We start from the raw sequence: 20,666 nt of genomic DNA, 5'->3' as shown, positions 1-20,666 counted from the left end.
CGCCGAGTCACGTGCCGATACGCGGGGGAGTGTACATGAGAGTTGGCCCTGGCATTGACTGTCTTTGTCATTTGAATATTTCTATAAATAACGCCTTCTCAGTCTCATTAATAAAGTTCAATTTTAGATTACTGGTTTGATTTGGGATTGGTTTCGATTTCGATTGTCATTGACTTGGACGGTACCAATGTACATTTGGCACGTCGACGGGCACAATGAGCCTCGAGATAAAAATGGCACTAAACACAAAGAAGACCACTGTCTGTACTAAGTTTTCCGGCCTTCATTTTGTCTTTCATTCCCACCTCTGTATAGACAGAAGAGACGGATCCGAACAAAGACACAAGCTTAAATTATCTCGTCATGTACTTGAACAATGCGCAATGAACGAAGTACACCGAGTTTAAAGACACTCACAGCGAGTCCTCACGCATAAATAGCCTCCTCAACCCCCTCTATCCATCTTGTTCCTCACCAACACTCTCATATTTGAGACTCCTGCCTACTTCCAAATTTTTTGGAGATTAACAAGTATTCTCCATCAATTCCTCAAGAGCGCTTCTCAGACTATAACTAGTCACTCTCAAAATGAGCTCTTACAACCCTCACGATGACAGCATTGGGCCTTTTGACGTGGATCCCAATCAAAAACCCCCGAGCAAGGTTCCAGGTAGGACACCTTCTCTCTTTCCAATGACTATTCAGCAGTTCCAGGCTAGCCGTGCTGATTTCGTGGCCAAACTCAAGGACTGGCGCGAAGGCACTTCGGGAAAGACCCCCCCGCAAATGGCCGAGATCCTTGAGTACATGGCAGATGATATTGATCACTTCAAGACTGCCATGATTCCCAACGTGACTAGAGCCTGCTTCACTACCAAGTGTGATTACATTAAGCACGAAGTCTTGCGGTTGATCGAGAGGCTCAAGGGTAGCACGGAATTGGGCCTCGAGACCGAGGAGTATATGGCTTACCTTGGCAGCGCTATCCGTAGACTCGCACTCGAAGATGACGATGACGTCGAAGCGGTGAATGAGACTTTTAGATTTGTCCGCATCCATGAGCGTCATGTATGGGATATGCCTGAATTTGGTTTTACTAAAGAAGCCGAGGCACTGCGCACTAGGCTCTGGACCGTCTATATCAACCTCAACTACTCGAGGGCGGGTTGTGGCTGTTTCCAGTGCAAGATGGTCTGGGATAAGAAAGCACCTAAGCAGGAGGACTGAAACGGTAAAGAAGATTGGTCAGTGGGTTGCTCTTTTTCCTTGTCTTGGTGTATTGTGTTCCTTTTCGTCCACTATTTCCATCCTTTGTTCTTAGCCTGTTGGTGTTTTTGAAGACTCCATGGTCCTAGTTGTTACCCTCTCATAATATTTGAAACATCTATTTTATTACAGCCCAATCTACAAGCTGTATAGAGCAGAGATGCTTATCCTTTCTCATTTTTCCAAAATAATGCACGTAGAGAAATTTCTTGTAAAGTTCTGTCGAAGTGGTCAAACTCCCTTTGTAGTTAGTTGGTTTATCGATATGCCAAGGATTCCAAAAAGATCATGATAAAGGGATATCTTATGCATATAAAGTACAGTACATGAAGGGACGGAATATTCATTTGAGTTGTACATAGATTCGCCTAAAATTCCGAATCCAGAGGTATGAACGTTCAAACGTGGGGCCCCGGCAGTTGCGGTCGCGGAGAATGCCACTCGGCCCTTTGGGGGCCTCGGCTCAATCGTTCGGTATCCTGCCATTTAATACCCTGGGCATCCCTGTGAACGCTGCTCGTTCACCCACAAAAGCTCTCTGTACGGAGAGCTATTAAATTTCAAGCATGTCATCTTCACCGTTTCGAATCGTCGAGCACGTCGTGCCTTGCCAGCATATTCGCGAGTATCCCGCCGCCACAGCCAACGAGCAGGAACAGCCCTTACACCTCGCTGTGAAACAATACATCCCACTTGACAACCCGAATCCGCAACCCGGCGATGTGACTATCCTCGCTGCACATGCTAATGGCTTCCCAAAGGTATGTTATGAATCATAGATCTCTGCGCACATTGTCGCTGGGCCGATCGCATACAATATGCGCCCACAAGGCGGCACTTTTCAGGATGTCGCATGCTGGCGCAATCTAGCACGAGACTAACCTGCAACAGGAGCTATACGAGCCTCTTTGGGAGGAAATCCACGCGCGGTCTCAAGCCAACGGATTCCGAATTCGAAGCATCTGGATGGCCGACGTCGCACAAGAAGGCGAGAGCAGCGTAATTAATGAAGACTCCATGGGCAATGACCGTACGCGACACCCGCTTCAAAGACTTTATACCATGAGATGCATACTAACAATATCACAGCTAGCTGGTTCGATCACCCCCGAGACCTCCTTCATCTGGTCAATGTCAAGCGTGCCGAGATGCCCCGGCCCATAATCGGCATTGGCCACAGCATGGGTGGCGCACATCTGTCAGTCCCGAGACCGTTGCACTAAAATCCAATCGACATCGCACTAACTAGAACCTGTAGTACACAATTGAGCTTGATGCACCCCCGACTGTTACACACCTTGGTTCTACTGGACCCTGTCATCCAACGACATACCACTCAACTCGACGCGCTAACCATGCTCGAACGCAAGCGTATGATCGCAAAGACCACCCAGCTCTCCACCCACAGACGCGACCTCTGGCCCTCCCGTCAAGCCGCCGCAGAGGGCTTCCTGCGCAGTCCCTTCTATCAAGCCTGGGATCCACGTGTTCTAGACCGCTGGGTCAAGTATGGTCTACGAGATCTTCCCACGGCCATCCACCCTCTCGGTCCCAACACTGTCGTAGACAAGAAGAACCCCCCGGTAACACTACGAACCCCGCTCCACCAGGAAGTCTTCACCTTCTCGCGTCCAAACTATAATCACATCCCCGGCAGCGACAAGCCCGTCAACCGCGTAACACACCCCGACCTTGACGCGGACCACCCAGACTGCCATCCCTTCTATCGGCCCGAGCCGGCGCGAATCTTCTCACAGCTACCCCACCTACGCCCTAGCGTCCTCTACATTTTCGGAGGCAAGTCAGACATGTGTCTCCCAGATATGATGGCCGACAAGCTAGCCAACACAGGCACGGGGCTCGGTGGTAGCGGCGGCGTCGCAAAGGGCCGCGTGCGAGACGTCTATCTCAAGGACTTTGGCCACTTACTCGCCCAGGAAGCTGTAAATGAATGTGCCGATGCAGCGGCATGCTGGCTGGCGCCGGAACTGCGGCGCTGGCGTGATGAGGAGGAAAGCTTCTGGTCGGTGTGGAATAAGAAGTCGAAGGTCGAGAAGATGACTATTGACAAGCAGTGGCTGGACAATGTTCCTTCACCGGCACGGCGACCCAAGAATGGGGAACAGAAGGCCGGTGAGTCGAAGCTGTGAAGGGGGGGGCCGTGCAATCACCTTGTATATAGATTTGCATATCTCAACCTTCATGGGGGTGTTGTCCGATCCATTGTCACGGCATTTCTAGTCATGGTGTACATATCGATTTGGGATCAGTGTCATAGTAGGAAGAGAATAGGTACTTGGGATATACAAGATTAGTTAGACCAAGCTCAGTTCAAGTCATTTAACAGCCTTGATTCTTTTTATCGCAGAACAACGGGGGCAACCTGGAAGCAGCAGAGCTGGAAAAAAACATCACAAACGGAGGAAAAGCCAGCAGCTACAATGAAAAAAGGCCCCGGCTCCAGTCTATAGCAACACCATTGTACGTCTTTTTCTCATTCATGTCATCGGGGAATATGGGTTTAGGGCGTACACTCCGAGGAGAGGTAGAACTACTATCGCCTAAGATTCCGTCACCGGGACAAATGAAGGATATGCCGGAGGAGGGTGCCAGCCCGATGCACCCCGAACCGGCGGAGAGCACAATTCAACACATATCAAGAGAAAAACTGAACGGCAGGACAGTTTCTACTGCAGTCAGAGGGTCACATCCCAGGGTAGTCACCATACCCCCCGACAGCGGCCGAAAAAACCGATGTAATCAACCGAGCATTTGAAGTAAGACACTTAGGTAGACTTTTTAGCTCGAGCAACCCCATTCTCAGACAGGGGTGTGGTACGAATGATCTCGGGGATGTGCCAGAAGTGCGCCCAGCGCAGGTGAAAGTCGTCCTGGCGACCATTCAGGCAGTGTCGCAGCCAGATACCCCAGATGATATACAAGTATGCACCGACACCGGTCATGATATGCCTGAATAAAAAAAGTTAGTACAATCAGACTAACATGGCAAGAGTTTAATCAGAGTACGTACCACCAACCATGTCCCTCCAGGAAAATCCCCCACGGCAAGCCCACCTTCCGACGCAACACGCGGATCTGCGAACAGAACTGGTTGTCCAGATTCCAGATGAAAAAGCCGCCGATGAACATACTAAGCCCGTAGGCAACCATGAACCACATCGTCTTTATGGTCTTCCTGTCGCGCTCATTCTCGAAATGCTGGCGTTCCTTGGTAGGTACCGGGAGACCCTTCTTCTGGCGCTCTAGTCGATCTTCCTCGCGGGAGTGGCGCCACCGGGGCCGAAGCGTGGTCTCCATGGTGTGCACGCTGCGCAGGACGACGACTGTGGTCAAGAGAGCGTAGGCAATCTGGTGGAAGACTGGGTCTTGGAGGTAATGGTAATAGAGGGTGATGAAGACTGCTAGACTGAGGAGGGAGATGGCGAGGAATACGCGGATACCGGTTGAACGCGAGTATGAGAATGAGGCGTAGGCCATCAAACAGGTTGTGTAGATCATGGAGAGCTCGTCGACAAGCTGCATCGGGTCTGTGCGTGCATTCAACGGTTAGCATGCCGGTTGAAGTGTAACCTAGATCGACATGGCCGATCTATACAATTGAGATCGCTGGGAGCCGTGGTATATTAAGGTTCGGATGTGAGGGCATGACACTTGCATTTCAAAGTTGAATGAAACAGGAAGCTACCCGTTCCTACAACCAGATAGCCCAAAAAGGCAACGGTGAAGATCTGGTCGTGTCCATTGCGGCGACAGCTGATGATGCCCTTGATACCCAGCCACATAAACAAGAGATTTGTTAGGGCATTGACAATCTCTGCGGAGTAGACGGTCGCATAGTAGTCCTAAATATCAAGAGACATTTGTCAGTTTGATGTTTGAGTCGAATAAATCGCTTCCAGGCAGCTGCCTGGCCACGTTCGAGGCAATCGCGGGGTGATCAGAATAAGCAAAGAACAAGGCCTGGATAACACACCTCTTCACACCAGTTTAGTGTCGATGTGACAGGGCTCCAGAATCCAGCCTTTGCAGGCGGATATGGAATATGAGGCAGAGACCACCGCATTTTTGTGGGAGAGGATTGAAGAAGAAGAGAAGAAGAGGAAGTCGAGAGGCAACAGCCCCAAGGACACAGGTGACGTCGATTACACACGCACCACCATTGGGGCCCACTGATTGGCTCCGAGCTGGCTCCGCGAGTTGCCGGGCTGCTTGCGGGTGTTTGGCGGCGGTAACGGACGATCGTTTGGCACCGTTTTGGAGGATTTGGGGGCGAACGAGAATGTTATGTGCCGATTTCTGGAAACGGATATTAAGTATATTCAAACTATTGATAATTGGTATTACCGTGCTACCTTTATTCTTGTGCACAATAAGTGACGAGCGAACGAGTATGTGCTGTACAGTACTCCGTAGGGTCCACGCCTTATCGATATGACTGATACGGGCTGATACGGGCGAGACCGAGGCCCTCCGAAGCAAGGCCTTGGAAAATCACTGATGACTTCACCGAGCCCTGTGTAATCTCCAACGGCCTCAACTACCACCTCATCCCATCACCCCTCCCTGGATTCTGCCCTCGGTGGAATTGCGCATGACTCGGGAATGCAGAGTGCCTCACACCCATTCCAACTGTGACCGTTCCGGAACGGGCAGTTCTGTCTCAGCTTCCGCCGATACTGAATTCCTGCGGAGAAATCTTCCACCCCAACTGTTCACGACTCATTCACTCCGATATCGAAGCCTTTTCCTCTCCTACACTTTCTGCCGACACCCACTCGCGGCCAGTTGATCTCGTGCGAGATCTGGCGCCGAAGCCATGTCGAATAACAGCGCCTATGTGGTGCCACCAGTGAAGAAGACTAGCACATCCACATGTATGCATATCTCCTGCAGGCCCTAACAAGACCAATACGACCATGAAGTTTGCCCAGACTAACCAATATTATTGGACTGGTAGCATCCAAAACAGTCTTCCACTTTGCCGCCGGCCTCTGCTCAGGTCTCACCTCCTCCATCCTTCTCCAACCAGCCGATCTTCTCAAAACCCGAGTCCAACAATCCGGCAAAGCCAACGCGCTCCTCCCCACTCTCAAAGCCATCCTCTCTTCTCAAAATCCTATCCGCAATCTATGGCGTGGAACACTTCCCTCCGCCCTTCGAACGGGGTTCGGTTCTGCCCTCTACTTCACCAGTCTGAACGCCCTGCGCCAGACAATCGCCCAGGCCAATCCTCCTCTCGCCCTATCAAATCCATCAACAACAAGCACATCCTCCTCCGCTCTACCAAAACTCTCTAATACGGCAAACTTGGCCACGGGTGCCGTCGCTCGCGTCGCCGCAGGATTCGTGATGATGCCCGTCACCGTGCTCAAGGTGCGCTATGAGTCAGACTACTACGCCTACCGCAGCCTCTGGGGCGCCGGCCGTGATATAGTACGCACCGAGGGTGTGCGCGGTCTCTTCGCTGGCTTCGGCGCCACGGCGGCTCGAGACGCCCCCTATGCCGGCCTCTACGTGCTTCTCTATGAGCAGCTAAAACGCCGTCTTGCCTCAATGACCACGACAAGCTCTACCACCTCTGACGGGACCCCTCTGGCAGGAGTGTCCTCGTCCTCAATCAACTTTGTCTCAGGCGCCACGGCAGCTGGTCTAGCCACCGCTATCACAAACCCCTTCGACGCGGTCAAAACGCGGCTGCAACTGATGCCCGCCAAATACGGCAACATGGTCCGGGCAGTGCGCTTAATGATTCATGAAGATGGCATGCGCAGTCTCTTTGGTGGTCTGGGCCTGCGTATGGCTCGAAAGGCATTGAGCTCTGCGCTGGCCTGGACAGTCTATGAGGAACTCATCTTGCGGGCTGAGAAGCGATGGGCCGCGAATCATCAGATGAGTCTGTAGAGAGGAAACTGGAACCTTTCTCTCGACCTCCGCTCAGCTTCAAAAGCACGACTTCCCTCATCATGTATTATTAGCTTTCATCTCAATCTCCACTTGCAGGTCTATCCTGCAGATGCATCACGCACACCCTTGCATTCAGGCTTGGCCCAATAGGACTTTTCTTAACAATCTACACTTTTAGAATTGAAAGCTGCATTGTGCATGTGTCAGACGTCTTCAAATTTCGACTTCGGCAACTAAGTCGGCAGCTAGGACCGATATTTTTCAGACGGACACATCCCCTACTGCGACAAACGTGTTTCATAAAGAACCATACATTCGGTGAGATGGTTTGGATACATAGAACAGAGTGGGGAACAAATATGAAGAGGAAGGAAGAACAATTCAGCAAGTGAAAGAGGGAAAAGTCATCAACTCGTGTCTCGTTACTGTACCACGCGTATGGTGACAACCGGCTCCAAGAAATCTGGCATAAAATAACTCAAAAAGAGGAAAACACATTCAACAGGCATGATCTGGGTCTCGTAGTTCAAACGCAAGAAAGTCGAAAGACTAGAAAATGGAAGCTATACGGGGGAAAAAAAAGCAGAATCCAAGAATAAACAATGGCTTGTCTAACGATCCAACTCATTCTGAACGGGGGTATGGGAGTGGACAAGACGAGGCGAAATGCTTTATACGAACATGCGCAGCCGTCGGCTCGGGCTCTTCTTCCGCACCAGGTACATCTTGTCCTTGCCGCGGTCGTTGATCCGGAGTTCGGTGGTGGAGCTTGAGGTCTGGGTGACCAGCTTGCCCTCGCGGATACGGCGGGTGTGGGAGAAGAGCTCTTCTTGGAAGTCTTCGGTGATCCAGCGCTTGATGATGATATAATTGCTGTCACGCTAAAGAGTGGAGAGGTATGGTTAGCTATAGGGGGATTTGGTTTGTTTGTGCTCAAGAATATGCTTACCTCGTCCCAATCCCAGGGCAAGTTGTATGCCAAAAGGGTTTCAGGGAGCAGGTGCTTGCGGTGGACCTGAGCCAGAATTAGTACTGTGGCAACCCTAATCTGATAATATTCTCCCTCGGGCATACCTTGATCCAAGTGGTTTTCCCCCCTCGATAAGCTCATCTTTCTTCTCTTTCTTCTCCTTCTCTTTCTTCTCCTTCTCCTTCTCAGCCTTCTTCTTCTTGTTGAGGATTTCCTCAATCTCATCCTCGGTATATCCAAACTCGAGGCGCAGGCGTTCTCGGAATTCCTTATCCTTCTTGATCGCCTCTTCCTTCTGCTTCAGCTTGATACGCTCCTGCTCAAGTTTCCACTCCTCGATCGCAGCATTCTTCATTGCCTGCTCCTTTTTCTTCTTCTCCTCCGCCTCGGCGGCCTTGCGGCGCTCTTCCTCGACGAACTGCTTCCGCAGTCTCTCGCGCTCTTCCTCCTCCTCCTTCTGCTTGACAATCTCCTTCAATTTCTCCTCGCGGATTTTCTGCTTCATCTCTTCCCGCTCGGCGGCCTCCTTCTCAGCCTCCTCGAGCCTCTTCAGTCGCCAGGCCTTCTTCTCTGAAGCCTCGCGCTCCTGTTCCTCAAGCCTCTTTAGGCGCCAGTTCTTCTCTACATTGCGCCGCTCCTCTTCAGCACGGTTCTTGCGGTCATACCGCTCCAGTCGACGCAGTCGATCACTAATCTCATCCTCATACCACTCTTCCTCTTCGCGCAGCAGTCGTGACTCCCGTGAATCACGCGGCTCAGGCCGCTCACGGTGCTTCTCCAGCTCACGCTCCAACCGCTCGATCTCTTGCTGCTGCTTCCAGATCTCCAGATCTTGGCGGAGATCACTCTTCTCGAGGAGCTTCTGGTTGAGGGCGAGTTCGGCATCGCGCTCATGGTGGAATGGGGATGGGTCACGAGAGACGCCGCTCACGGCACGACGACGGGACGTAATCACCTCCTCGTCAAAGTCGTGGTCGATGACCTTTTGCTGCACACGGCGGGGCTTGTTGCTGTTGCTGTTATCAGTGCGCTGGGCCTGCTCGTTGAGAATCACGACGGCAGGGACTGGGCTGCGATCGCGGTGTCGGCGAGCACCCGTTGAAGCGGAGCGATGGACTCGTGTGGACGGCATGGGGACCGTCAGGGTTTCTCGCACCTCGGTGCGACGGGGACGAGAGTGTGATCGCCGGCGTCCTGAGGCACGTCGATGGCCATGGACGGACCAGTCGGCCTCGGAGAATTCCGAGTCATCGGACTCGACAAAGATATCTGCGGGCATGATGGGCGATAGATGGGAAATCAGAAGAAATCAGACCAGAGTGAGGTGAATATAGAAAGATTCAAATCGAAGGACGCCGAGTGATCGACCCAGATGGAACGGAGGGGAAGGGTCTGAGCACTCGACACCACTTGGAAGGGGGGAGGACAAGGAGATCGTGCTGGAGGAGGGGTGCGGGGTGAGGATAGGAAAGTCCAAAAAAAGGGAAGAAACGGAAGAAGAAAAAGACGACTGGGCCCCCGGATGTAGCGAATTAGTATTTCGAAACTAGTTTTCGTCTTAGGGCAAGGCCGATGAAGGAAAAGAGGGGAGGAATACGAGTTGGTGAAAAGTCGGGGCTTATCGACGATCGCTCAGCTGAACGGAGGGGCTGGAAAAAAGGAAAAAAAGAAGAGAAGAGCACAGCAGGGAAGGCCGTTGGTGGGCTATTTATTGGAGCCCGGGCTGGACTCTGATGTACGGGCGTTTCATAATTCAGAGATTTGGTCAATTTAGAGAGTCCCAATAGGTGGTACTATCCTCTTAAGCCAGCGAATGTGGCCGGGGTCATCTCCTGCGAGACTGTGCATATCAGCCTCAACGATCATCGAGTCATCTAGTCCGATCGAAGAATGAGACAAGAGGGACAAGAGTATAAAATGAGACTGAAGAATTAATAGCAGAAACTAAGAAATAGATTCTATAAACTCTCGACGCTACGATATCCCACTTCCATCTTCCTTCTATTCAACCTTCGCTCTTCTTCATTCTCCATCAACCAGTCAACCACCCCAAAGTAAGTACCCCTCCTCTTCCAAGGTTCTCGGCAGGATAGCATCATCGTCTCCAGCCACTCACCTAAAGCCCCCACTTTGGGAGCCCAGCGACCGTCAGACCTGCCCAGCCCAGTGCCCCACTATGTCCTCCGTACGGAGCGTGTAGTGCTGACGCGCTACTGTGCTACTGTTCGATCCAATTCTCTTCAAGACAAATCTCTGCGAATCATTCTGGATTGCATTTGCGCCATGAGCCTCCCAAATTAGACGGTCGCAGCCCTATGCTGTTGCATCTAGCGCTAACGATCCACAGCCCCTGGGCGCTTTGAGGGCCAAGCTAACGGTTAGCGTCTGTTGAAACAGATCAGATCTATATACAGTACAGGACAGTCCTCTGTACGCAGTACCATCGCCTTCTGATCCTCATTATCTGTGCCTTTCGATGCAATATTTTTTGGCACTGGAAAGGCCCCAGGACCGTGGTCTGGACCTGTACAGTACTTTGGGTACTAACTATACTTGGGTACCTGCGTGATCTCGACGAGAGAACACAACCAAAGATCGGGCAGCCGCCCCATCATCCCCCTGAATCTAATATTGGGCACGAGAAGATTCTCCACGGATAGTCATCCGACTGTCGGAAATATCTCCAAATCAAAACAAAAACATCGCATCCAAGGGACGCGGTCGGGTGTTCCCGCAGGTGACCCAAGGACCACGCGTGACTGGAACCTCACCCACCATGCTCCCTTCTCACCTGCCATCCAGCCGAAGATGGATGAACCAGATACACCATGATCACTGTCGAAGAATTCTAGGTACACATTCCAGACGTTGTCTTTTCTCCGGACTGTATCTAGTTGACGAATGACAGCATGACGCCGTTGCCGCTGGCCCCAAGCCCAGTGGTAGATGCCCTGTTGATGAGTACTTGTTGAGGCAGCTTATATTCAATTTCACAGCCTGTTGCTAACACTATAGGATGGACATCATCGATGCCAGGAGATGCAATATATTCATATGGCTCTGCAGCTAGACTCTCGCTCCCTCTACCTATGAAAACTGGTTTGCCGCCTGGCGGTGTCCTTTCCGATTATCATTTTCGAATCTAGGACCTGAAGAAGTCGTTATCTTGATGTCGACGTGGTTGTCAAGCCTTTAAATGAAAAGACAGACTTACCTTCAAGCTGGACGAGGAAGCCCAAGGCCTGCTCAATGAGCCACAGACACATGGACATTTCAGGACAGTCAGACGGAAACCACTCCAACATCAACCTAGTATAAAGTTGACCCAATGAAATCAACCCTACTGAAGACCGCACGTCCGCTATTACAGTACTGGCCCTTCAACCTCTACCCATACCATCTTCAACGCCAGAGGATAGCACCTCTTCACTACTGTAGGCATCTACATACCTCTCTACAAATTGGCTGTGCAGAACAGGGATGGCCCCGGGCGATCCTCAAGTGTCTATTAGCGGGCTTCGCTCCCACGTCATTTTTAATTTAAATCCCGGCCAGGGCCGCACGACCCTTCCTCGTCAGGCGCAGAGAGATTGAGAAGTACAGTATTCTGGGTATGCAGATGACGATGATGGCGGCGGCGAATTTGGGTCAAACTGCTGCATTGCTGTGCCACACGTCAAGTTGTGTTGGGCGTGGCATAAGTCGGTGTATCTCTTCGAATGATGTGGCGGTGTCTCTCTTGTTGGGTGGGATGTTGGGCTGTGCTGCTAAGCCACAATTATCTGTCTGTAGGATTTACATGGGATACACTAACGACTACGTTCGTGGCTTCTACGTTCGTGGCTTCTACTTGCATATTATTGCTTCTGTGATTCTTCGATTCAATGGGTCTGTGTATCTTTGAAAGAGCGTGTGTGTGTCTATACCCATGATGCCGATAAGCTCTTATCGGACCGTGTGGGAGGTTGGATTAAGCAGTATCAGTGGTGATATGCGACATTTAAGCATGAAATCCTACCCTGAGAGGCAGAGAGGGAAATCAATATTATATAATTAAACTCTCAACTTCTGAATTATTACAATGAGGATACTGTAGATTTCTTTTGGAATTGGACAATGGTCCGTGTTGCGATTCTGCTCATGACCTGCAAAGCCATTTCTTCATATAAAACTCCTGGGTATCCAAATCGCCGGTAAAACAATGCAGTCCCTCGGAAAGAAAAGCCAAAGGACATATCTCACAGGTCAGGGGCCCGGCTACCCTGATCTATATCCGGTTCACCCTCAAACGAAGTCTTCACTCCTACCATTTCAGCCTCGGCTGATGACCTCGTCGCTTTGAGGAGTCTTCGCCCATCTGTTTGGAAACCTGACAGCACCGATCCAGAGAAAGAGTGCTCTATGTGTGAGCCTTATTCTCAAGGGCCTCCAGACCCTCGGAGATAACCATCGACGGAGTCTCCATGTCAGTGTCCTCTGGATGCCAGTGTCACTTTCATCATTCCATCTCAACCTTCTCACGCGCGTCCTCCGGACGTCAGAATCTGCTCCAGGTTCTCTCGGCTATTCTTGAATGTAGTCTCGTGGTAGTGTAGCTTCTTCTCGAGGTTGGTGATCTCGGAAGAGGCCTCCGAACTCTCGCGGGTGAGACGCTTGTTGACGGTGGCAATGGGAACGTTGACGAACCTGATTCACAGCCAATTAGCGTTCGCTTATATGGAGCGAAGACGAGAAATCGTCCGACGGTGGCATCGAAAGACTTGTGGTGTTGTGAATGCGGGAGTTGATAGGGGATGGTGGGACTCACATTTTCCCCACACCCTCATATACCGGCGTCTCAGAGGGCAAGTCAGCCAGTTCCTTCGATGTCAGCTGCAGCATACGAATATCGCGCTGCTTGGTGGTGATCTGGGCCTTGGTGACACCAATCTGCTGCTGTGAGGCAATGGCGCGGGTCTCGATCTCTTGCAGGATCTGGGGTAGCCTCTTGTTAGCATCTCTAGCTCACGGCAGGTTCGTGTTTGGATTCCCAATGATAGACATAGTTATTGATAACATCTTAGGAGTATGATTTCTTACCTTCTGCAGGGCTTCGTTGGGAATGGACATTTTTGGGAATGTGGGGGTTGTTTGCCAAACTTTGGCTTCGTTGAAGGAGGGGGAGGGGTAATGTGCGGGTCGGCAAAAAAGATTCCGGTATGTAAACCGTGAGTTCTTAATCGTCAGCGTCTTCAGCAGTGACGGAGATCGGATTGAGGTGTGTTCGAAGCTGCGAGTAGCTTAGGAATGGCCGTTGGCAAGCTGTCGTGAGCCCGCTCCGTACGTGGGCGGTGAGGATTAACTCCAAGGCGGTGAGGCTTCCATTGGCTTCGATATATGCACTTATGCTTCTCTTCGATGTAGACAGATTCGATCGGATCAAGTCTTGAAAGGATCTGAATTCAACGTGCCCACTATGGACTACTGTATTCTCGACGAACGCTCAAACCCATAGGGCTGCCCCACGAATAGCTGCTACCAAGGGTGTGAGCCCGAAATGAAAACAGTTGTATGGCTTTGGATAAACATTTAGTAACTGGGTCATGGGTAACCTAACTAAAAGCTTGACTACGCTCCCAAGTAGCCTCCTTATATCTAACCTCTCCTTTTCTTATTATCCTATATAATTACTTATATACTTTATTCTACTCTAGATTTCTTATCTTTTCGTAGCCTCTATAGTCCCCTCTAAATTTATAGAGACTTCTTATACTAGTAAAACTTAGTTTTACTAATAGATATATTATATTTTTCTATATTATAAGGCTATAGATAGATACTAACAAATAGCTTCTTTAATAGGTAGCTAGAGTTCTTTAACTTAAGCTATATCATTACGTTAACAACTATTAACTCCCGATGCGTATCGCCAACAACTAGTTAGTTAGTATAAGGAGTTAAATTGAAAGCTTTCGAAGCTCACAAGAAAATTACAAATCAAGCACGCTGTTGTGATGGCAAGAGCAGAGTGCATCCAACGAGAATACTAAAGCTGGGGGAAAAAAGAAGATCATTCAACTCAGGTAGCCATGAGTGATAGTACGTATCTTGACTACATTTCTCAGACCCAAGAAAATCAAGAATAAAATAATGCTTCGAGCAAAATAATGAAGCCGAAACGTGGCTTGATATGCGCACTCCTCTGCACAATTGATGCAAACAATCCAAGCATAACCCATACCTGACCCATTACATCGCCTTGCGGTCCTCATACATAGGGATGTTAATCTTCGACTCCCCATATCTTTGCCTTGTTAACATTCATCTCCTAGCTTATCACAGATGCCGAAATTACTTGATCAGCTTCCCGATGGGTCGACACGAGATATGAACTTCTACGACTCGTCCTTCTTCAAAGAGGCAGGTAATCGTCTACCGACGCCGGCGCAAGTGAAAGCTTTGTCAAGAGATATTCACACAAGCCCTCGCCCACAGCCTGTCATATTCGAAGCTTCAAAAGTCTTGGTCAAATTTGGTCCCCATGTCACAACGACGGAAGCGCAGTGTCTATGGTTCATCAAACGGACCTTTGGCGATAAGGTTCCAGTCCCCGAGATTTTTGGGTGGCAAGTCGACGAGGAAAATCATGTTTATCTCTATATGGAGTTTATCCAAGGGCAGACATTACAAGATCGCTGGAATGGACTCGATGATCTAGACAGAGTCTCTCTACGATCAGCTATATCAAATCGTCAACGTTTTACGCCAACTTAAGCAAGATCCCTCTGACCAGTATATCGGACGCCTTAGGCTAAAATTAAAACGAGCTAGATATATATCTAATCAAATCACTTCAGGCTCCCTAGGTCATCAGAGACTTCAGGATTATATTTTTCAATCATACCCAAACGCCGGCCCTTTCTTTACTATCAAGAATTTTAATGACTGGGTTTCATATTTACCACGGTTATAGCTTCCTGAATTAGAGAAATACAAAGACCCCTCCAGGGTCTCCTTACCAGACCGTGGGGGCATCAAGTTTACACATGCTGACCTCCACCGAGGGAATATCATTGTCTCTTGCAGCAAACCCGCTCGCGTTCTTGCCATCGTGGATTGGGCGCAATCAGGATGGTATCCAGACTATTGGGAATATTGTAAAGCACACTACACCTGCTGGTCTGAGGGTGAATGGTGACGAGACTGGATCGACAACTTTCTATGTCCTCGAATGCAAGAATTTCTGGTATTCTCAGAATACACGATGGCGATGGGGTCTGTGTGAAAATTTCATTTGTCTTGATATTATTATCTTATGTATATTCCTGAAGTTGTCGTCATGTCATTAGAACAAGTCACAAATGATGGAAGATACGTGTATGTAGCAAATGTAAAGTCTACATGCGGATGAATTCCCTTCCTAGAATAGTGATCACGGAGCTGGACAGCGTAATTTCGAAAGTATGATAGATACAATGCTGGGCAGTATCAAATGCCATACAATCTTAAGCCAGATGCATGGAATACCGCGAAAATAGGTACAGATGACTGTTGGAAAAACAAATGCGCGGCCGTAGCTATTAGACAGGTTCAAGAAGCACTATTTTTGGCCATCAGTCACACAACTGGGCTTGTGGTTTAGTGGTATAATACTCCCTTAGCATGGGAGTGGTCCGGGGTTCGATTCCCCGCGAGTCCAGATCTTTTTGTTCATTTCCTAATCGTCCATACGGCTGGTGGAGTCGACTGAAATCTGGGCCCGTCTCTTGAAGTTTTTTTCTTCTCAGCGGATGGACCTAGTGAGGATCTTACTAAGCGGAAGCGCCAATCCAGGAAGACAGCGCCAGACAACAGAACGATCTCCCCATAGTTAGAGAGTCGGTACGTGTACACGCTTGCGTTGATCAACAATTTGGTTCATTTTAAAATTTCAATTCAAATTGTAGCCCAAATCAAAACAGATGACAGAGCAACAAGCTGAAACACTAAGGGAAAGGATAATACTGGAGAACGACTCAGCTTTGGACTGCCCATCGTCGGCCTATTTTCGCCCCCTATAGCAGTTCGCAAATACGACAAAAATGGCTCTACGTGAAATCTTGTGGCGTTCGATACGTTTGCTTAAATTGACCCAAGGAAGGCTCGTTTTCTGGGGGCGGAAATATTAAGCGGTTCCATTTGCTGTTTTGCTCAGTCTATTTATTTACCAGGTGTAGGAGTAAGCGATTGAATATGGATTACCCATTGCTATTAGTGAAGCAGGGTCAAAATTGTGTTTCTCCATTTTTCCGACTCAAGAAATCCATGATCTTTAAGAATACAGGGTCGAACCCAGTGAGTGTCCTACCAAGTGACAGCTGGGCGAGTCAAGAGGCTACGACAACTTGCACTGGACATCCCATTGCGCAGACTGATTTTAGAGATAGATCAAGCGAGTTGAGGATGCTGCATAATGGGGCTTCCTACCTCTTCTGTCGAGACGAGCTATAAGAAGTATTAAGCCTCCCTAGTAACTACATTGACAAGACTAATCTGTGATGCTCATGTAAAAGCTGACAATGGGATAATTGATTGGACTTATCCGTGCCCTTGAGATGTGCTTTGGCACATCTTTGTACCAATAGCAAAATCTATCCATTAATCTCAGGTATCTAAATTTTTCAGAGTCGATACCAAGCTCTTGTGCCATCAGCTAGGTGGAAGACTTTGCACCAACAGGACTACTACAGAGACTAGCAGAGCTGCGGCCTGTCATCAAGGGAAGAAATTAAGCTACTCTTGAAGAAAGCTTTTCATGTAGCTAGGTCACAGCATTCGACTTGGGCTGAAGGATTTGGGCTTGATACACGGAGAACGGAATGACGACACCACGATGGCTGGGTGATTCCCAATGCTTTTCAGGAACATAGGTGCATAAAACACCGAAAATATACGATAATTCAGTAAGAACTATGCAGATATGAAGAAGCCAGGATGTTTATCAGAATCGTGTCTATGTGGAGTTTACAGTCAATTAAGAACCGCGCGGTGTACGCATCTAAGCTCCAATAAACCGCAATCGCTTTGGTCCCTCTAGAATAACTGTCTCTCAATCAGACCTTGCCGTAGCGGTGAGCAGTCTGGAGGATGATTTAACCTAGCCTCTCTTCTTGTTCGAACTCGGGGATTGTTAGTGTCAACAAATTCAAACCTGGGTACAACTGACAAGATATTCAAGATGGGGGCTACAGGAGGTCCTTCAGGGCGATAGTTGCTGAACTCTTTATTCTACTGTGCACTGCTATAGAGTTTGAATGATCGAAAAGCCTGGCGAAATTCAGTTGCATTGATTCAAACAGATAGCCACCCGCCATTCTTTGACATACGAGTCATCTATCGTAAATTAAACGAGCAAATCCCAAAACCCAAAACAGAAATGACAGGTATCCTCCAGCCCACGAACAGAAAAGGCAAGTAGACAAATAAGAAGACAAGGAAAAGAAAGAAAAGACAAATCAGAATGTCAATAGTTAAATAGGAGACAAGAAAATAGAAAGAAAAACGAACAACTCCAGCCCTGATCTAACTCCCACGGCGCCTGCTGTAGCGCCTCGCTAAACTAAATCCATTCCAATTCACCTCAGGAACTTTGCTCCACAAAGCCCATCGGCATGGTCCACCTTCAATCTCCCAAGCTCGACCAGGAACACAGGAGTCGGAGAGATAGGCCAGCCAGTTGTAAATTGAGACATCCATCCGGGGACACTGCTTCCACGCACGCTTCATGACTCATCTTCGGTCGTGGGCATCAAATAATCTCTCTTCACCATCCCCGTCTTAGTAGTTGGAAGACGATGGCTCCAGCCACGAGTCTATTTCGTTACTCGTTGAGTCACCCAAGAGGCTGTTGGGGTCATACTTGGCATCCCAAGAAGGTCCACGCTGCATAGCGACTGAATAGATAGCAGGCACGGGGAATGGGATGGGGCTGGGAACTGCGGAGTGTGCTGTTGGAAGATAGCACTCTTCCCCGGGCCAGGATTGGTAAGGATTGGTTGGGGGAGTGAGAGGGCCAACGACGATTGGAAGACCGTTCGTCTCGCTTGCATAGCTGAGTAGCTGAGGATCCAAGTGGTCGCCGACAACGTGGGTCGGCAATGGGTGGATGGGTTGAGGCTGGAGCAGCTCGTGTGAGGCGCCGGGGATGCCTGTCAGACCGTTGGTTGATGAGGTGTATGGAAGCTCGTGTGGCATTGGGCTGGCCCGAGAGAACTTCAGGTCTTCAACATGTGGTCCGATAGCTTGCAATCCAACGCCGGGGTAGCTGGTGTTGGGCCACATCGGTGTCATGTAGCCACTTGGACCCAGCATAGAGTCAGGAGTACCGAAAGGCGTTGAGCAGCGGCTACTGGTGATGTAGTCGACTTCGAAGCATTCTGAACTGTAATGTCCCATACTGGGTGTTCCATCTCGCACGTATCTGTCGTCCCATTCGTCCGAGCTCCCACGCATCGAAACTCCCGGAGTAGCAGACGAGCGCGGAGGAGTATATTCGTCGCTCCTTCGCGTGGTCGTGACTGGCCCCTTGTGTGGCTTGAATTTGTATCCCGGGTGTGAAGCTGCGTGGTTCTGGCGCTCCATGATGGCCAGATTTTCAAACTTCTGCCGAATCTCCTTGGTCTCTGCCTTCCAGCTGATACCGGCGATCCGAGAGACATTCTGATTGCAGTTCTTGCCCAGCATGTGCTTGATGCGAGCAATGTATGAAGACCGATAAAGCATGAAAGAGTTCATTGGACGGGGGATTTCACCATTCTTGGCCTCGACCTCCCGTTGGCGCTCCTCAAGGGAGCGATTGACCCAAGCCTCCATGTCTCGCACTGGAGGGTCGACCATGTCCTTGGTCATGATACTCAGTGGCCCAGTCAGATGAAGGTTACAATTGGCAGCTGTTCCGTCTCTTTTGCCACGGGACCTTGCACTGCGCGACTTAGTGACTTTGGATTTGGAGGCTGGGTTTTGATTGCGACTTGGCGGAGACCATGATGGCGAAGAAGAAGACAACCTCTCTGCTGGGGGCGTACTGATGGGAAGCTATCGAAGTTGAGAAGTTTCTCAGCCCAGTTCAATCTCTCCGTAAGGATAGTGGAGCTCACCGTGAAAGAAGGAGGCTGATATTCGCCGGTTGGGGGATAGAAAGATGCGGGGACAGGATAGATCTGGAGAAAAGTCAGTACTTTGATAGCTCAACCAGAATGGAAAGATTTCTCACGTACAACTTGTGGAGGCTGAGAATGAGGGTTGATTCCAATTCCGTGCAATGCTCCTTGATCCAAACCATTGTTTATGGCGTACATTGGCACTGGAGGATATGGTTCCAAGGGGACTTCCAGACGGTGGTCTGGAGTCTTCTCCTCCTCTGATGTCTGTGGAGGAGTTGGTGGAAACCCACCAGCTGGGAGAGTAGGATCCATTGTCATGATGATGATATTAGAGTCGATCTTTTGGATAGACGACTTCCCCAAAAATTAGGAAAGTAACCGGTAATCCTTGAGGATCAGGCCGGTTCGCAAGAGACCCTGGACGGAATAATGCTAAGCTAGGCCAGCGATCAACGGGACTTTCCAGAAGAAGATTTCTTCCAGAAAGAGAAGAGAAGGGGATGAGAAGAGGAAATGTAAAAGAAAGACTGCGTGGCTGCTGTCCGACCCTGCGGAGGGCAGTCTTTCATTTGAGGGAGCCTTCCGGACAAGAAAGCTGATCTCAGACACCTACACCGTACAGATGGAAAGGAGCTGAGACACGCAAGCACGGACAACCACAATTTCAGGTTGCCGGGTAGAAGAAGAGTGGGTTTGTTTCCCGTCAAGTGGAGTGGACAGGCACTTGATTGTATGTGGAAGAGGGAAGGAGTAGTGGGAGGGCAAACAACAAGTAGGTCAAGTATATAGATTGTCGATGGATTGATAGAAGATGGAGGTCCACCGAAGTTCCCACCTGGCGGGGGCCGGTTGAATAAATAAGAAAAATAAAACAGAGATCCAGGATCTGGGTCTTCCGTGAGGACCACAGAGTGGAGAGGGAAGTGACAAGGCGAGGAACGCCAGGTGGGTAAAAAGAGTATAGGAGCATTATTTTGGGGGCATTTTGGGGGAAGCACTTTTTGGGAGACGCCAAGCGGGAGATCGCGTTTTCGCAGTTGCAAATACCCGTCATCAACCAACCGAACCAACCGAACCAGAGGCTGAAACTGACTCAGGAAGAAGGGTAGCTCGTAGAATACGATACAGATGGCACAGATGGCGTGGGGCTATTACTCCTGGTGGCCGTTAGTGCCACTATTTTCTCCTCTATCACTTTATTATGATTTTTTTTTTTTTAGAAAAGAAAAATGAAAAAATGAAAAAACTTCTCGGCTTTTGCAGTCTTTCCATTATCTTTTTTCCCATTTACTCTTTTCTGAACCCCCGTCTAGCGGCGGGGCGTTCTTGTCACAGATTGGTGTCTTTGTTGCAAAAACGATTCTCTTCTGCTTGCAATTGGTCCA

The 20,666-nt window shown here is 49.5% G+C and overlaps 9 protein-coding genes across 9 annotated transcripts; 4 read left to right on the top strand and 5 right to left on the bottom strand.

The window, feature by feature from the left end:
* Positions 1-588: 588 nt before the first annotated feature.
* On the top strand, positions 589-1,227 carry N7458_005277 (uncharacterized protein; the record flags this gene model as incomplete). The annotated part of the gene is made up of 1 exon (XM_056908659.1): positions 589-1,227. The coding sequence occupies one exon, from the start codon at positions 589-591 to the stop codon at positions 1,225-1,227; it is 639 nt and encodes a 212-aa protein (XP_056767277.1).
* Positions 1,228-1,832: 605 nt separating this feature from the next.
* N7458_005276 (putative toxin biosynthesis protein) lies at positions 1,833-3,416 on the top strand (the record flags this gene model as incomplete). Its single annotated transcript, XM_056908658.1, has 4 exons — positions 1,833-2,027; positions 2,158-2,296; positions 2,356-2,464; positions 2,525-3,416. 4 exons carry the CDS (start codon positions 1,833-1,835, stop codon positions 3,414-3,416), a joined length of 1,335 nt encoding a protein of 444 aa, XP_056767276.1.
* A 636-nt stretch (positions 3,417-4,052) lies between these two features.
* Positions 4,053-5,350, bottom strand: N7458_005275 (ceramidase; the record flags this gene model as incomplete). Its single annotated transcript, XM_056908657.1, has 4 exons — positions 4,053-4,236; positions 4,298-4,814; positions 4,973-5,129; positions 5,261-5,350. The coding sequence occupies 4 exons, from the start codon at positions 5,348-5,350 to the stop codon at positions 4,053-4,055; spliced, it is 948 nt and encodes a 315-aa protein (XP_056767275.1).
* Positions 5,351-6,103: 753 nt separating this feature from the next.
* N7458_005274 (putative mitochondrial carrier protein) lies at positions 6,104-7,188 on the top strand (the record flags this gene model as incomplete). Its single annotated transcript, XM_056908656.1, has 2 exons — positions 6,104-6,161; positions 6,245-7,188. The coding sequence occupies 2 exons, from the start codon at positions 6,104-6,106 to the stop codon at positions 7,186-7,188; spliced, it is 1,002 nt and encodes a 333-aa protein (XP_056767274.1).
* Positions 7,189-7,862: 674 nt separating this feature from the next.
* On the bottom strand, positions 7,863-9,440 carry N7458_005273 (uncharacterized protein; the record flags this gene model as incomplete). The annotated part of the gene is made up of 3 exons (XM_056908655.1): positions 7,863-8,072; positions 8,141-8,234; positions 8,266-9,440. 3 exons carry the CDS (start codon positions 9,438-9,440, stop codon positions 7,863-7,865), a joined length of 1,479 nt encoding a protein of 492 aa, XP_056767273.1.
* A 3,238-nt stretch (positions 9,441-12,678) lies between these two features.
* On the bottom strand, positions 12,679-13,270 carry N7458_005272 (putative prefoldin subunit 1; the record flags this gene model as incomplete). Its single annotated transcript, XM_056908654.1, has 3 exons — positions 12,679-12,847; positions 12,969-13,135; positions 13,241-13,270. The coding sequence occupies 3 exons, from the start codon at positions 13,268-13,270 to the stop codon at positions 12,679-12,681; spliced, it is 366 nt and encodes a 121-aa protein (XP_056767272.1).
* Positions 13,271-14,482: 1,212 nt separating this feature from the next.
* N7458_005271 (uncharacterized protein) lies at positions 14,483-14,914 on the top strand (the record flags this gene model as incomplete). Its single annotated transcript, XM_056908653.1, has 1 exon — positions 14,483-14,914. One exon carries the CDS (start codon positions 14,483-14,485, stop codon positions 14,912-14,914), a length of 432 nt encoding a protein of 143 aa, XP_056767271.1.
* A 3,042-nt stretch (positions 14,915-17,956) lies between these two features.
* On the bottom strand, positions 17,957-19,027 carry N7458_005270 (HMG-box domain-containing protein; the record flags this gene model as incomplete). Its single annotated transcript, XM_056908652.1, has 1 exon — positions 17,957-19,027. One exon carries the CDS (start codon positions 19,025-19,027, stop codon positions 17,957-17,959), a length of 1,071 nt encoding a protein of 356 aa, XP_056767270.1.
* Positions 19,028-19,109: 82 nt separating this feature from the next.
* Positions 19,110-19,599, bottom strand: N7458_005269 (uncharacterized protein; the record flags this gene model as incomplete). Its single annotated transcript, XM_056908651.1, has 3 exons — positions 19,110-19,202; positions 19,276-19,338; positions 19,396-19,599. The coding sequence occupies 3 exons, from the start codon at positions 19,597-19,599 to the stop codon at positions 19,110-19,112; spliced, it is 360 nt and encodes a 119-aa protein (XP_056767269.1).
* Positions 19,600-20,666: the final 1,067 nt, after the last annotated feature.

This window comes from Penicillium daleae (genome assembly GCF_028827525.1).
Source record: "Penicillium daleae strain IBT 16125 chromosome Unknown utg000005l_segment0_segment0, whole genome shotgun sequence".
In the NCBI taxonomy this organism is placed as follows: Eukaryota; Fungi; Ascomycota; class Eurotiomycetes; order Eurotiales; family Aspergillaceae; genus Penicillium; species Penicillium daleae.
The sequence above is the reverse complement of the archived record's forward strand: the minus strand, read 5'-3'. Positions and strand labels throughout refer to the sequence as shown.